Raw genomic sequence first — 14,183 nt, 5'->3', positions numbered from 1 at the left:
TGTCATCTTGGTTATTGATTTGTAATGTGCTGTACGATGTGACTTACAAAATTGCTCCACTGCGTAATTTTAAAGGAATGCTTGAGAGCATCAAAATGTTTAGATTCCTTGGAATTACTTTACCCCAGCGGGTAAAGGATCAAATGACAGGACACAATTACTTACACATTTTCTATGTATTCCTCAGATTCCTCTGCTATATCTGTGGAATCAAAGTTTCTCAGGAGTGTTCAACATTGTTATAAGGATGTTATTTTTGCTTGCTTGTGATTATTCTTCCTGCTCATCTTCAGATGAACTGTAATACCTTTTTAGAAAATTGTTTCTTTGCTCTTTTGTGTATGCGCAGACTTCGTTTAACCTATTTCCAAGGAAAACTCAGTGGGAGTACCAGCTTCTCTCCTTTCTCTAACCTGGTCAGAAATCTGTGCATGGTTTACGCTGTGAGCCTCAACTGTTGAGGAAATTTCTCTACCAGGATGCTCACTTGCCTAGTAGGTAGCTTTAGTTGCACCGAGATCCCTGAACTCGACTGGCATGTGACCGTGCCAGTTGTTCTCAAGCCATTACATGTGTGTTTTCAGAAGAAATGAAGGCACAAATGGGTTGTATTTAGGTAACACTTGATCAGTTATTACAGTTGTTATTCTGATTAATTTTTTTTGTGTTATTCTGCTGAAGAGTACTCTATATTTTTGCTCTTCCCTTATGCACTTAGATTCAACAAAAGATGCGTCTACACAAAGTGACCCAGACGTTGAAAAAAAGAGTAAGAAGGAACAGATAAAAATGTGGTTCAGCCCAAGAAGTAGGAAGATCCGATGTGTCCTGAACAAGAGTCAGCCTCAGACTACAAGTAGCATCCTTAGTCAAGACACATCCTCGGCTTATGATTTCTGTCCTTCCTCTTCTCCTGAAAAGCCCTCCAAGCCAACAAAAAAGCCAGTGCAGAGACAGAGTAAGAAGATGAAAAAGAAACGTCTAGCAGACATAAACAAAGCGTGGAGCTTAGAGAAGGCTGAGCAGAAAGGAGTTGAGAAGACTCCCAAGGGAAGATGTGTAACCATCTGCAGTCAGCCAATTGTCTCATGTACTCCAGAACCAAATAGCTCTGGAGAGACACTTCAGCAGGAGTCTGTAAAGGAAGCTGACTCCAGCAAAAATACAGAAAATGTGGAAATGTCGCCACAGCTAAAATCCTTAGAGAAGAAAGATAACAGTGAGGTCATGTGCTCTGCAGAAGCAGACAAGGAAAAAAAATATGCTACAGAGACATCACTGTCAATAGAAAATGAAACTATGCCTTTAAAACGTGGAAGGGAGCAATCCAGGCTTCGGATTACTTCTCGGTCTAAAAGACAGAGAACAGAGATGAGCATTATTGGGAAGTCAGACAGGCAGGCAGATTGCTTAGAGGAGTTACCTCAGGACTGCTCTGTCTCCCCAGCAACTGAATGCAAGGCACCAGTTCAGATTTCTTACTCTGTATCGAAACCCACTGACACCGTAATGAAGACAAGAAGCTCTGCAGTCTTTAAAGCAATAAATAGTCCTTCACTTCCAAAGTCTCCCTCTACCCCATCTACTTCTAAGACTTGTAATCGATTAGGAATACCACCCAGCCCTTCTGTGTTGAAGTCCCCTGGTGGTAACACAATTGCCAAAAGAAATTACAGAGGAGAGACTTTGCTGCATGTTGCTTCCATCAAGGTAGGACCATCATCTTCTAATTCAACTTAACTAGAGGCTTAAAAAGAGAAGTTACATTAAAAGTACCCTGGAAACCAATGACTTCAGTACATCCTGTTTGGGAGGTGGAGGTAGGAAGGGAGGAAATCTCACTTTGTGGTCTTTTCTTCTTGTAGGTTTATTGGGGAGTTTCCAACCCAATTCTCTTAATTTTGTAAGAAATTACTATTGGAATGATCAAAATGATTATACTTGAGAAACTCAGTGTACTGCGGTGTCAGTCATACCTATGAGTTCTAGAAAGTGATAAACATTCAAATGTTTTGGCTTTGTGTGCCAGAAAGCTGTCTCTGTGATTTGTTGTCAAAGAGTTTAGCTAAGTATTTCAGACCTCAGGTGATCCTGATCAATTTAACTTTACCTGGTAACTCAGCCAGGGAAAGATCTGAACTATCTATGTAAAGATAACTCTATGTAACTTTAATTGAAGTTAACTGTTTCTATAGTTTTTGAGATCCTCTACCTGATGCAAGTGTTGGCTCAAGAGGAACGACATGCTGCACCGTGTGATTCCCATGCTGAGCGCTATGCTCTGATCAGGCTGTTCTCAGAAACAGTGAGAGTTAGACAGAGTTGGGATGGACTTCACTTTTATGTAGGATCAATGTTATTCTTGGAATGACAGCTGTCACTTATTTTGCTGTGAAGTTACTATCTTAGCCAGTTCCTGCTGTGGTAGAACTTCATGACTTTGCTCTTTGCAACTACGTAAAAGCTGCAGGCAGGGAAAGTTGAATGCTTACTGTCAAACTAATCGGATGCACTAATATGGCAGCTGTCTTCTGAAAGGTCATTTCAAAGAGTTTGTAGTCTGGCGATTTAAATGTACTTTGTGCTGAATCATAATACAGAATACTGCGTGGTTAATAAACTGCCTATTCTGGAAGAATTGATTTACCTGTAAGCATACTGACATTTATACAGCACTTCTATTTGTTGAGACAAAGGCTGTTCTTGATAAATAACTGTGTCCTCTTTCAAAGGCATTCTAATAAGCCACTCCTGCTGCATGAGACCTTTTTAAATGAAAGTGGCAGCTGAGCTGAGTTCAAAACTCATACTTGATGCCATTAATATGGAATTGGGGAGGAGAAGATAGAACATTGTCCTCATAGGACTCAAGAGCTTTAAAGGATAGGTGTCTTGTTACTTCATCATAAGTCCTGTATATTCCTCTTTATTAAAGCACTGTTTACAAATTATCCTTCCATGATTTTCTGGGATTTTATAAGGAATACTGTTGTGAGTGATTGGTTCTAAAAAAACCTGATCTACCTTGAAGTTTTTGCAAAGGTATTGTTTCCAGCAATGTGTCTGATACTTCTTTGGAACACAATTATTTTAAGAAAACAGAGCATCTCTGCAGCTTATTGTGAGACTTGGAATAAACAGTAATACATTAGTAAGGTGGGTTTTCATTGCAAAGTATTTTGAAGATAAATGAGTAAAAATTAAACAGGTCATGCTATAGACAAAAAGGAGCTTTGATTAACCAAGTTTAGTGGTGTAGCTGGCACTGCTTGTTGGCGTTGGTACAGCCCTCTCTGGGAAAGGGATGGGACTATTTCAGTGGGCTGAAAAGCTGGCGTCCAGCTGTAGTGTAGGCGGTGGGGTGGGCATACACATGAATGCTTTTTTCATTTTGGTGTCATCTTTTAATGTTTATAATTATTGAGCTAAAATGGGAAGTTGCTTCTGTTCCTCATTAGTTCTGCTATATTTTAATCCATCGATTCCATTTGCATTGAGGTACTTGTTAGTAAAGGCTTGTTGAACTAGGTAGGGCTTCAGGGTGATCCCGAAGTTATTGCTCTCTGTTAAATGTAACTAAAATAAGGCAAGGAGAGTGGTCTTTCAGTTGTAGCTTACTTGCACATATCTTTGTTTCCAGCTACTGGATTTCCAGCGCAACTGAGAAAGTTGTTTTACTGTCTCAAGCTCAGCTCCTCTTCTGTAGAAGGAGGTTACACAGATGATCTCCTTTCATTTGTGTTCTTCTTTCTTACATAGCTTAATCGTGGGTACATTATGATATTCCTAAGAAGTTGCTGCATGCCTGGTAGTCAGGAAGTGTAGGCACAGTTACTAGTCCATGTCAAAGTGGATTAAGACTAAGTTGCTCAAGCCAGCATGATGTGAGGACTTGGGTTTTCTACAGAACTATTTATTGGTCATGGGGTTTGGTAACATTTTACTTGCAGTGAACAAGAAGTAGTAGTGATTAATTGTCATGAATTTGCTAGGGGGGTGTGGCAATTGCAAGAAAACTTTTTTTTTGCATGCAAGTATCTCATGCAACCAGTATGTTTCTACATAGCTCTTGTGGGAACCCTGCTATGGAACTGATAAATGCTTTTTCTCAAAGAAACTGGTCTTGAAAGTACTAGGCTTTATGCTGTATGTATATTCTCACTGTGGCTTTTTTCCAAATAGCCCTGTCATTTTTTTGGTTGCTGGAAGAAGTGTTTTTCTTCCAGTTTTGTTTTACAGGTGATTTTTCTCTTGTTCTTTCCACAGCCAGTAATGTTTTTCCATGTGTGTAATGGGAAACAGACTTGTAGCTGCCACCCTCCCCCCAAAGTGAAACAAAGTCTAATTCTCTGGGACTTCATTAATTATAAAAAATAAATCTGTATTCTTTTCATTAGTTCTTAGGATCTAATACCCTGAATTTAATTAAAGCTAATTGGGTTCTCCCTTTTTTCTTATTTAAAGAGATAATAAACAACATTATCAGGCATTAAAATTAAGTGTATTGTGCTGTTTCAAATGATTCTGAGGGATTGTCTTCATTTACTACTAGTAGTTATTAACTTGCTGAAATCAAAACAGTCCTCGAGAAGGGTTCTAGTGTGGATGAACTTAATGCTGAGTTAAACTAATAAATTAAAATAAATGTGGCTCTTCCCATAGCAAACAGCAGTCGTGTTTATCTTCCTCTGTAGTCATTGGAGGTAAAACTTCCAATTAGTTAAAATACAAAATGTGACCTATTGCACTCCTAATATTCTAAACTGGTGGGAAATTGCCCAATCAACAGGCCTTCCACTTAGGAATTAACTAGTTAATACAGAGTCTTAAATCTACCGTGGAGAGGAAAGAATCATGGTTTCTTGGTACAATACTTCAGGTCTTGGTTCTGCCTGTGTTTATTCTGCATTGCCAAGGGAGATGATGTGGGAGTTGACAGGGCGGAATCGCTGCTGCTGTGGATTCTAGGAAGTTTTCTAGTGCAAACTGCAATGCAACAGGACAGTGGAGGACCATGGCAACAGCCATGCTGTTACAAAGGAGTGCATGGGAGGCAGCTGGGAGAAGGTTTTGATTTTTCTATGTTTTGTGTTGGAAGCAATTGGAGAGTTTTTCCCATTCTGAGGAAAGAAGAAATGACATCTATGCAGAGCATCTACTTGTTCGGGAGAAAGAGAGAAGGAGCATTTGGACCAGGTTTGCCTGCCTCCTGCTCAGGGACCCTTTAGCTTTGACAGCTGACCAGGAGAGCCTTTGTAAAGGCTTCACCCGTGGCTAGCCTGCTGTGCTGGACTCCTCATATTCATTATACTTAACACTAATAATAGATAATTCCTTTCAAGCCTGTGAGACCGTTCTTCCTCTTTATTGCTCTGTTAACAGTTAATGACACCTTAGAAAAGGAGAGTGAAAGAAGATTTTTGTGGTTTTGTGAACATGCAATGGCAAACATCAGATATTTTTTTAGATCGTTTTTCAGGTGTCTGACCTAGTCAGCTGTTCAGTTCCTCGCTTTTGATACCGGATGGGTATGTATCATGGTTGAGTGTTGGGTCACACATGTACATGGGAGGAACACCTCCCCTCCTGCCTTTCCCCTTGAGCCTTTAGGTACAAGAGAGGAGTTATGCTGCTGTGTAGTCAGATGCTCCCAGCCTCCCCTCAGCAAAAGGCAGTGGATGGACAGCATTGTTCCTGCCAGCTGCTTTACAGTGAACGAATACATCTCTTGGTCCAAGGCCTTTTTGTCCAGACCTTGTGATTTTGTGTGGCAGGTGACCTAGCTGTGCATATAATACCCACTTCATTAGAGAAACAAGGTCTGCTGACAGAAACTAGCAGGATGACTCAAATGCAGGGTGTAGTACCTGAGCCTGCTTTGAAGTTGCAGTTTGACACTAATGTTAAAGCCAAGTGGTGCAGGAATGGTAAGCGTCCTCCTGATTGAGTAGTATCCAGCAGGTACCTTAAGACAAATACAAAAGTGTAGTGGTTTCAAATGCAGAACTTAAGAATATGAAAACTGGCTGTGAGTCACAGCAATCAATCTTCCCAAGTGCCAATTTGAAAGCTTAGAAACAAGTTGCCATGTCTCTTTCAATAATGCTTGGTTGTCACTTCTCTTGTTTCTGAGGTGGGTTAAACTTAACTTTGTGAATGTTTTCTTTTTGTTAAGCATAACTACTTGTATGCTTGTTAGTTAATAAATAGCCTGCTGGGTAGGGAATTAATTTGGAGAAATTTGAGGTGAGAAACTCACTGGTTCCTGGAAAGAGTTTGTTGGAGGTTGGAGCATTCACCATTGCTATAAGCACTCTGTAATTCACATTTCCCCTCTTTGACCACTTATGAGTTGTAATAGTCTGGTTTTCCTCTCCCCTGCTATAACTTAAACAAGGAATGTATTTGGGTTGAAAAGGGGTTTTTTGTTCATTTGTTTTGATGTAAAGGTTGAAGTCACTTGGTTACCTTTGCAAATAAAGGGACAAGTATTTGGTTGAAGTGGTACAGGGTTTTAACTTCATCTTCCTGTACTGCCCTAATTCTTTGGATCTCTGTCTTTTGAACTGGTAGAATACATTCTCATTAATTTCATTTGAATGTGATTTTTTTAGGTGGAAAATATCTGTGGTTAATGGAAATAGTAAAAGGTAAACCGGAATAAACCCCCTGTAAAGCAGGACATGAGTTCTTCTTAACCATCTGTCTGCATTAAAAGCATGACAGTTGACTTGGGGGAAAAAAAAACCAAAACAATATAAAAAACCTTGCTTAAGCCAAGTGAGGGTGGTTTTCTGGGCTCATTACATCTGTGCCTGCAGGAACTAAATTTTCATTGGGAGGGATGTGTTTGTAAAGCTGTGTAAATACCCTTCTCTGTGTAAGCCAATGCTGTCTTCTAGATCTGCCAACAGATGGCCCCAATGCCTTTCTGGCTTCTATGGTTTCCAGAGTTCCCTTAAGCTGTAGCAGAGGAAGAGCAAACCCATTCATTGCATTACTGTGTTGTCACTATACATAAGCTTTGTTACGAGCTTAAAATGTCCTTTGCTTTGTTTCTTCCAAACGGATAGTTTTACATTCTGCAGAAGTTTCTGCCTCTTCAGAAGCTGGTTGTAATCCTTCATTGATAATGAGATTTAAAAATAAACACTTCCCTGTGAATTGTTAATGTTGGCATTTTTCTACCTGGTGTTTGTCCTGTTCTCTGTTTCTGAGCAAGTAGTATCTCCTGTTACATTTCCACTCCACTGTTGCTGCAGACTGCTGTGACAAGCTGTGAGGGCCCCTCCTTGTAGCATCTGGTATGGTTATGACTCCATATTTAGCACTGGTGATTTTATGCTGGTATTGCTAGATCAAGTAAACTCAAGGGACTAAATGTACAAAGCTGATTTCAATATTGGTCAAAGCACAAATTTATGAAGCATGTTTGAATTAGCAATTCCGTGCTAATAGGTGTAGTGTCTTCTGTTTGCTTACTTGTGGAGGGAAGATGTAAGGTATGTAGATATTTTATGGCTGGGACTTGCCCCTACCAGCTCCAACATCTATTAGCTTTTAAATGTGAGTAATTCCACCATCTTTGTTAGAATTAGTCAGTGCATTAACTGTACCTCTTTAACTCTTGGATCACTGTCAGATGATGGTCCTGCTTGCAGGAGGGACTTTAATGTGTCTGCTAAGGATCAGCTTCTTGAAATGTAGTTTTCCACTTTTTTAAAGTAAATATTCACAATGTGCTGACTGAAGAGCCTCTAAGAGGACAAAAGGCACGTTCTCCTTGCTACAAACAACTTTAACATGTCTCTTATAACTGCAATTGTCAGCACCTGTCCAGTCATTACACAGTACAACGGGCCTGACAGCTTCCCCTCCCTTTCTGCCACTCAATGCTAGGTACTGGTTGCAGGGAGCAGGTTCCATTTACAGCTGAAATGATGACAATATTTGTCTTCTGTAAACAGCAAAACACCACTTTTTCTAATTTTGACTTAGACCTGGATTTCAGTCTGTGGATGCTGTCAGTACTGGTGTCCACACCAGCAATATTTCCTTTGATAAAGCTGCAGCAATGTTGTCAAATCAATGTTCACATAACTCCTCTGAAAAGCTGTGATACTGCCTAGTGCCCACACAAATTATTAGCTATGCTTACTGCTTTAAAGGAGTACTCTTGAAATGTCAAACCCTTGCTGTACATGTTTGCAAACTTAACTTGAAATGATAAGTTCAGATCTCGCTCATTACAGATAAATGTGTCTTCCCTCTGTAGAAAAATATCTAATGATGAGCACTGTCTTAGCTGCCTCTGAGGAACTCTTCAGATTTGATGCATGTTTGTTACCTTGCAACCGTAAAGAATATGCTGCTGTTAGAATTCTTTAATTGCTTTGAAAGATAACATTTTGCTGGGACATCTAAGTTGTGAACGTAATGCATGAAATTGATCTCTGATGTGTTAATTTACTTGACTGTTGGAAAACCAGTGATTCTTAGCATTTTTTGGGTGAATTTTGAGTTTTCAGTTTTTGCTTGCTGGATTTCTTGCTACTGAGCAGTCTCTTGATATTTTCTCTCAACTAAAGAGTAAAGATTAAAGTTATTGTGTTTTTCAGTGTTCCTCGATGGTTAAAAAAATGGGATTAAGTTTATCTTTGTTGTATTTAAAGCTTAATTTAATATTCTCACCTTTTTTTAAGAAATGCTGTGGAGTAACAGGAATTTCTTGACTTGCCACTACTTAAGAGTGCAGAACTTTCTGTATATCATGGATTAAACTCATCTTCCCCCCTCCAGGCCCCAATTTTTTTATATATTGCAGATTTGGTGAAGGGCAAGAGCGGGATACCAGTCTGTATATTAGTCTTTTCTGGGGACTGCAATACCCTGATCTAGGGAAAGTGTTAGCGGTCATCTTGAAATGCTTGGCTGGGGTGGATCCCCCAAAAAAACCAACCAACCCAAAACAACAAAAAAAGACACCCCCACCCCCCAAAAAAAACCCAAACAAACAAACCCCACACCAAAAAAACCCCAACAAAACCAAAAAACAAAAATCCCATAACCTAAAATAAAAATAGCTGGGGTATTGGTAGCAAGCTGTGCAGAAACTTGAGGCCTACTGGGGTAGTTTGGCCTTTGAAAAGCTCACATTATTTAGGTGATTAGTTTTGGTCATTAGATGGCCCTTGATGATCTCCTCCTTCCCTGTTACTCCATCAGCTGAGAAGTGGTGCATAGCTGCTCCTAATAAGAGTGCAGGTAAATCATGGCTTTGGCTTAAGAGGTGGTACCTGATGATAAGAGGTGTGGGACAGCCTGGCCCCGTTAGTTGTGTACCTGTAGCTGTGGTTCTCCCAGCATTGCAGCAAAAACTTTGGAACAAAATTCATGGTGCCCCTTCAGGCAGGGCAGACCTATGCAATTGCAGCTCTGTAGTAACAAATGCCAGAAGCGGGAATTGACATGGCACAAAGTGAGTTTTAAGTACCAACACCTGGGGTGCAGATGGTGCTGTGAAAGAAGGGGATCAAGGTCTGCTTTTAGTCTTTGGGTTACTTTTCCCACACGCTTTTAAAAAGACCTGCACTGCAGAGATTTCCTTGCCTTAGCTTCTGCTTGCCTATTTATAGCTACATCTGTATATACTCCAATCTTATTACTGGCTTTCTCTCTTGTAGAAGGCAAATATTAGTGTCAAAACCTCTGATTCGCAAATCCTGCTCAGTTGCTTCCTATGCCTTGTCTCTACTCAGCCTCTTCCCAGAATTTCTGCATTAGTTGCCACCCTTTTCCACATACATTTCCTTGCTTATAGTGAAAACTGAATATAGCGTTCTTCCAAAAAAGCAAATGAAAACTATCTTGGTAAAATAACTGTCAGAGAAAGTGTCAGTGAGATTCAACATAAGTCGTAATTGCAGTGTTAAATAGAACTCTTTCCCTTTTCCTTTTGACTTGTGGGAAAACAATTTATAGAAGCTTGTCAGGCTTATTCATCTTTTACCTATGCATGTTTCTAGCCAGTTATTTAGATTAGTTTGAAAAAAAAATCCAGTCTGAAGGACAAGGGAATTCTCAATAAATGCTCCTGACTTTAGTCCTTGTGGTTGAATCTAGTGGACAGATTGCAATCAGCACAAACTTCTCTATTTATTCTGAGTAGTCTGTTATATGTAGCAGTTTTAGCTAAAAATACGTATTTCTGTAAAATGTGTAGGTGCTTCTAAATGAACAGTAATGATAAACTGTGGTCTGCAGACCAGTTGAGTTTTTGTTATCCGGACAATATCTAAATGGAAGACTGGTAACATTACATTTTTACTGCAGCTAAATTTATAATTCTGCATCTCATAAATTTTTGTTGTCTTTTGTATCTCCTTTGTTATTTTTTAATAACTATGGGTTTTTCTCCTATGTAGGGTGATGTAGCAGCTGTTGACCAGCTGCTGAAAAATGGGGCAGATCCCAATGTCAAAGATAATGCTGGCTGGACACCACTTGTGAGTGTTGAAGACTTTTCTGGTGTTATTTCACTTCTAATCAAATTTCATTTCAGCTCTCCTTTGCCATTTTTTAGTTCCCTTTACACGCATTTAGGTGGCAAAGGATTATGTGAAGTGATGATAAACAAGTTTAAAAGAATTTATGAGCAACTACTGACCTGCCCAAATCCAACACTCTGCTGCTGGGGCAGGGCATGCCAATGCATCAGCCTGTGAGTCTGCAAATGCAGAAAATATAACTATGGTAGCTAGAAAATTATCAATTGCAGACAATGTGATATATTTTATGGTTCTAAATGTCATCAATGTTTTTTACCATTTTGGAAATATATCAAGTTGTTGAATGAAAATTACTCGAATTACAGAAAATAAATAAAAGGTTCTTTTCAACCATGACTTCTTCCTCTCCTGAAGAATACTCTTGACAGAGCGTAATCTGGGAGGCTTTATTCCCTGTAGTCCAATTTGCACACAATTGGCCTTTGTTCAGTTCATTTCTGTGCTTTTTATTAGTGCTAGGTTCCAAGGTTAATTCATGTCAGGAATGTAATGCAGTATCCTTGCATTGTCTTCCCCAATTGTCTTAACTGAGAAGTGTTTGAAAATTAATTTGGCTGATATGACAGGAGTCCTTCCTCTGAATTCTGTTTCACTTGAGTTTCTGCTCTTACACGTTTACCCAACTAGCACGAGGCATGTAATCATGGGCACAAAGAAGTGGTGGAGCTGTTGCTACAATACAAGGCGTTGGTGAATACTACAGGGTATCAGAATGATTCACCGCTTCACGATGCTGCCAAGAATGGGCATGTGAGCATTGTTGAGCTCCTGCTTTTGCATGGTGCTTCCCGTGATGCAATGTAAGTAGATGTGGAATGTTATTTTAACTGTGGTATTAACTACAGCTACAACTTCCAGGGTGTATGTTAAGTAAATGTGATGCAAAGCTACTAATAAATGTGATTTATCTGATGTGAGGGGGTGGGTGTTAAATGTATACTTTGCTATACTTACATCCTACTTTTCCAGGTAGGTGTTGCCTTTCCATTTGGCTTTGTCCTAAGCTTTTCTGAGGATGTGTATGTCATAGATAGCTGGAGTATTGGAGATTGTACTAGGAAAGTAACAAAATATGCTTACCCTATTCTTACCCTTTCCTGTTGGGATCTTGTTATAGCTACTGTCAGACCTAAGATGCTGAGCTAGATGAGTTTTGAACTGCTACAGCTGTTTTCTGTCTCTTTACTTTTACTACTTTACTTCCTAGCAGAAGGTGTTTTGGTCCCATCTCTTCTGCCTTCACAAATGACATAGATACAGGCTGAAGTTTGGGGAGTGTTTTTTGTTTATTTTTTTCCTTTCTGGACTAAAGCACTAATTCTTGATACACTGTTTAATTAAAAAAATTTAAAAAGCTTAGAAATATTTTCAGCTCCATCTTCTGTACAGTTACACCTCCTGAAGATTTTGGCATTTGTGTATAGGAGGTGCTAAAGAATCTGTTAGTCTGTGAATAACCCTGCAAGCTATTAGTATTTCAGACACCAAATGTGGTTTTAGGTGTAGTATTGCTGTTGTGCCAGGGCCTGTGTGTGTAAAATTTGAATCCAATGCATGTTGTCAGTAGGTGTGTGTATACAGTAACACGATAGGATGAAGTCTTGCATGACATGAATTTCCTTGCCAGCCACATAAAGAAGCATAAACAAGTTCAGCTTAATCACTTCAGCTTTCAGTATTTGCTCTTGAAGCTTACAGAAGTAAGGTACTATGTAGAAAAGCATAGGGTTTTCAAAAAACAGTCCTAGTCTTGAATATGCCGGAGTTTTTTGTTCTTTTTTTAAATCAAAACAACAAAACAAACCTACAACTTTAGCATGAAAAAGTAAAACAAGGATCAATTGTTCATCTTCACTTTGTTCTTCAACAACAAAGACCAGCTCATCACACCATGAAAAGCTGACAGCTTCAGAAACTAATTTTCAAGCCACTTGAATATCAGGAACTGGTTGTGTGACACTTATCACTTGTCTGTCTGGTATTTGAAAGCGTAGCACAGCCAACAGCTTGATGCAAGGTTTTGACAGGACTGGTAGATTTGCACAGCCGAGACTCCAAATGCCAGCAGCAGACGCTTCAGGTCTCTTTATTAGCCTTAGCTGCATGTGTTCGTGCAAACTGAGATGAAGCTGAAGCTCTTTCAGCTCATTCTACATGAGCAAACATGACTTTCTATTGAAACAGAAGCTTTTTAATCATGGAAGGAGAGATTTATGTAAACTTTAAATTCTGTCTTGGCTTTTCACCGAGCACAGGTAATGTTCAGTTGTATATTAAAACAATGTGACTTAGGGTATGTCACAACTCTGCAGCTAGCTCCCCCTTGCAGTATTCTAACCCACTTCTAAGTATGTTACTGACTTAATTTCAAAGGTACTTGGAATCTCTACTGCATGGTGTTAAATACATATACTTTTTATTATTATTATTATTATTATTTTGACTTAAAATCTTTTTGGGAACAAATTTAGCTGCCTCTAATCTTTGTTTCATTTGTCTGGCAAAAGGAACCACAGGTGCTCTGGCAAAAATCCAATCCTGTATGTCCCCCCCCTGGAAAATTTGAGGTTTCCAAAATTTCTGTAGACTCTCTCTCTGGCTGAAATGCTACTGTGCATGTTACTATTGCATTGATGATGGAGAGGGGTTGGGTTTTGTTTGTGCTTTCCCCTATTTTTACAGAGAGCATTAGAGATGCAGAGAAGGGGATGTATAGGTAAAGTGTTCAGGCTAGAATAATAAGACTTTACTGACATCTTCCAAATCAAGAAACAATAGAAACAAGAACAGTGTGTCAGTCTTCTGAAAATGTTCTCTGTCTTCCTTGCATCCTGTGCCCAGCTAGCTTCCAGCAATGAATTGTGCTGTGATCTTCCCCTGAATCATGGCTTTGCAGATCTTAGAGGGTCTTTTTCTGCCACTGCCTCTGGTAGTTGTAGTTCTAATTAAACAGTGGTTGGATTTGCCTGTGTAAGTGGGTTTGAACCTTCTTTAATGTAGAAGGTTTAAATTACTCTTTTTTTTTTTTTTTTTTTCTAGTGGGTGCAGGTACCCTTATAATGAAGTCACTTTTTTTTTCCTAGATCCCAGAGACCTGCAGACACAGGAGGCGAGAACAGGGTAGTCACTTAAGATCGTGCAATTATAGTTCTTTTCCATATGACTAGTTATAATTGGCCTCTTTTGTACTTAATGCAGGATCTGCTCACCTTCACGTTGTTACTTTAGCATCTTTAAAGTAGAAATTGAGCACTGAACTTGCATCTCAAAGATTTATTTTCTTTAGGAATATACATGAGTGCCTTATCTTTAGAGGTGTGCAGTATGTGAGCTAAGACTATACCAAACCATTTTTGCCAAGCTGATAAATTTGGCTAATCTTAGTCTTCTCTTTTTTTGGGTATATAAAACTTTCTAGTCCTTTTGTGGGCTCTTCAGGCTCTCACTGAACTAACTTTCAGCCCAGGAGAGGGTCCTCTTTATCCTAGCATAGCAAGATGATTCTTTGGTACCTCGTGGGAGTGGGGAGGAAAGATTGATTAGTTCACTGTGGTTACTTAAAGTCTTTTCTTTTAGCGAAGCTAAGTAAAATGCGAACATGATAAATGTATTCAA

At 39.3% G+C, this 14,183-nt stretch overlaps 1 protein-coding gene across 3 annotated transcripts in view; it reads left to right on the top strand.

Moving 5' to 3' along the window:
- The window catches only part of BARD1 (BRCA1 associated RING domain 1), a 44,711-nt gene that overhangs the window by 10,103 nt on the left and 20,425 nt on the right, over positions 1-14,183 (top strand). For all 3 annotated transcript variants that reach the window (XM_037397733.1, XM_037397731.1, XM_037397732.1), the window contains 3 exons: positions 719-1,710; positions 10,425-10,505; positions 11,196-11,368. In XM_037397733.1, the coding sequence (XP_037253630.1) occupies positions 719-1,710; positions 10,425-10,505; positions 11,196-11,368 (1,246 nt within the window). The remainder of the gene's footprint in view (positions 1-718; positions 1,711-10,424; positions 10,506-11,195; positions 11,369-14,183) is intronic.

Source organism: Falco rusticolus, chromosome 8, assembly GCF_015220075.1.
Source record: "Falco rusticolus isolate bFalRus1 chromosome 8, bFalRus1.pri, whole genome shotgun sequence".
Taxonomy (NCBI): Eukaryota; Metazoa; Chordata; class Aves; order Falconiformes; family Falconidae; genus Falco; species Falco rusticolus.
This window is presented reverse-complemented; position numbering and strand designations above follow the sequence as displayed.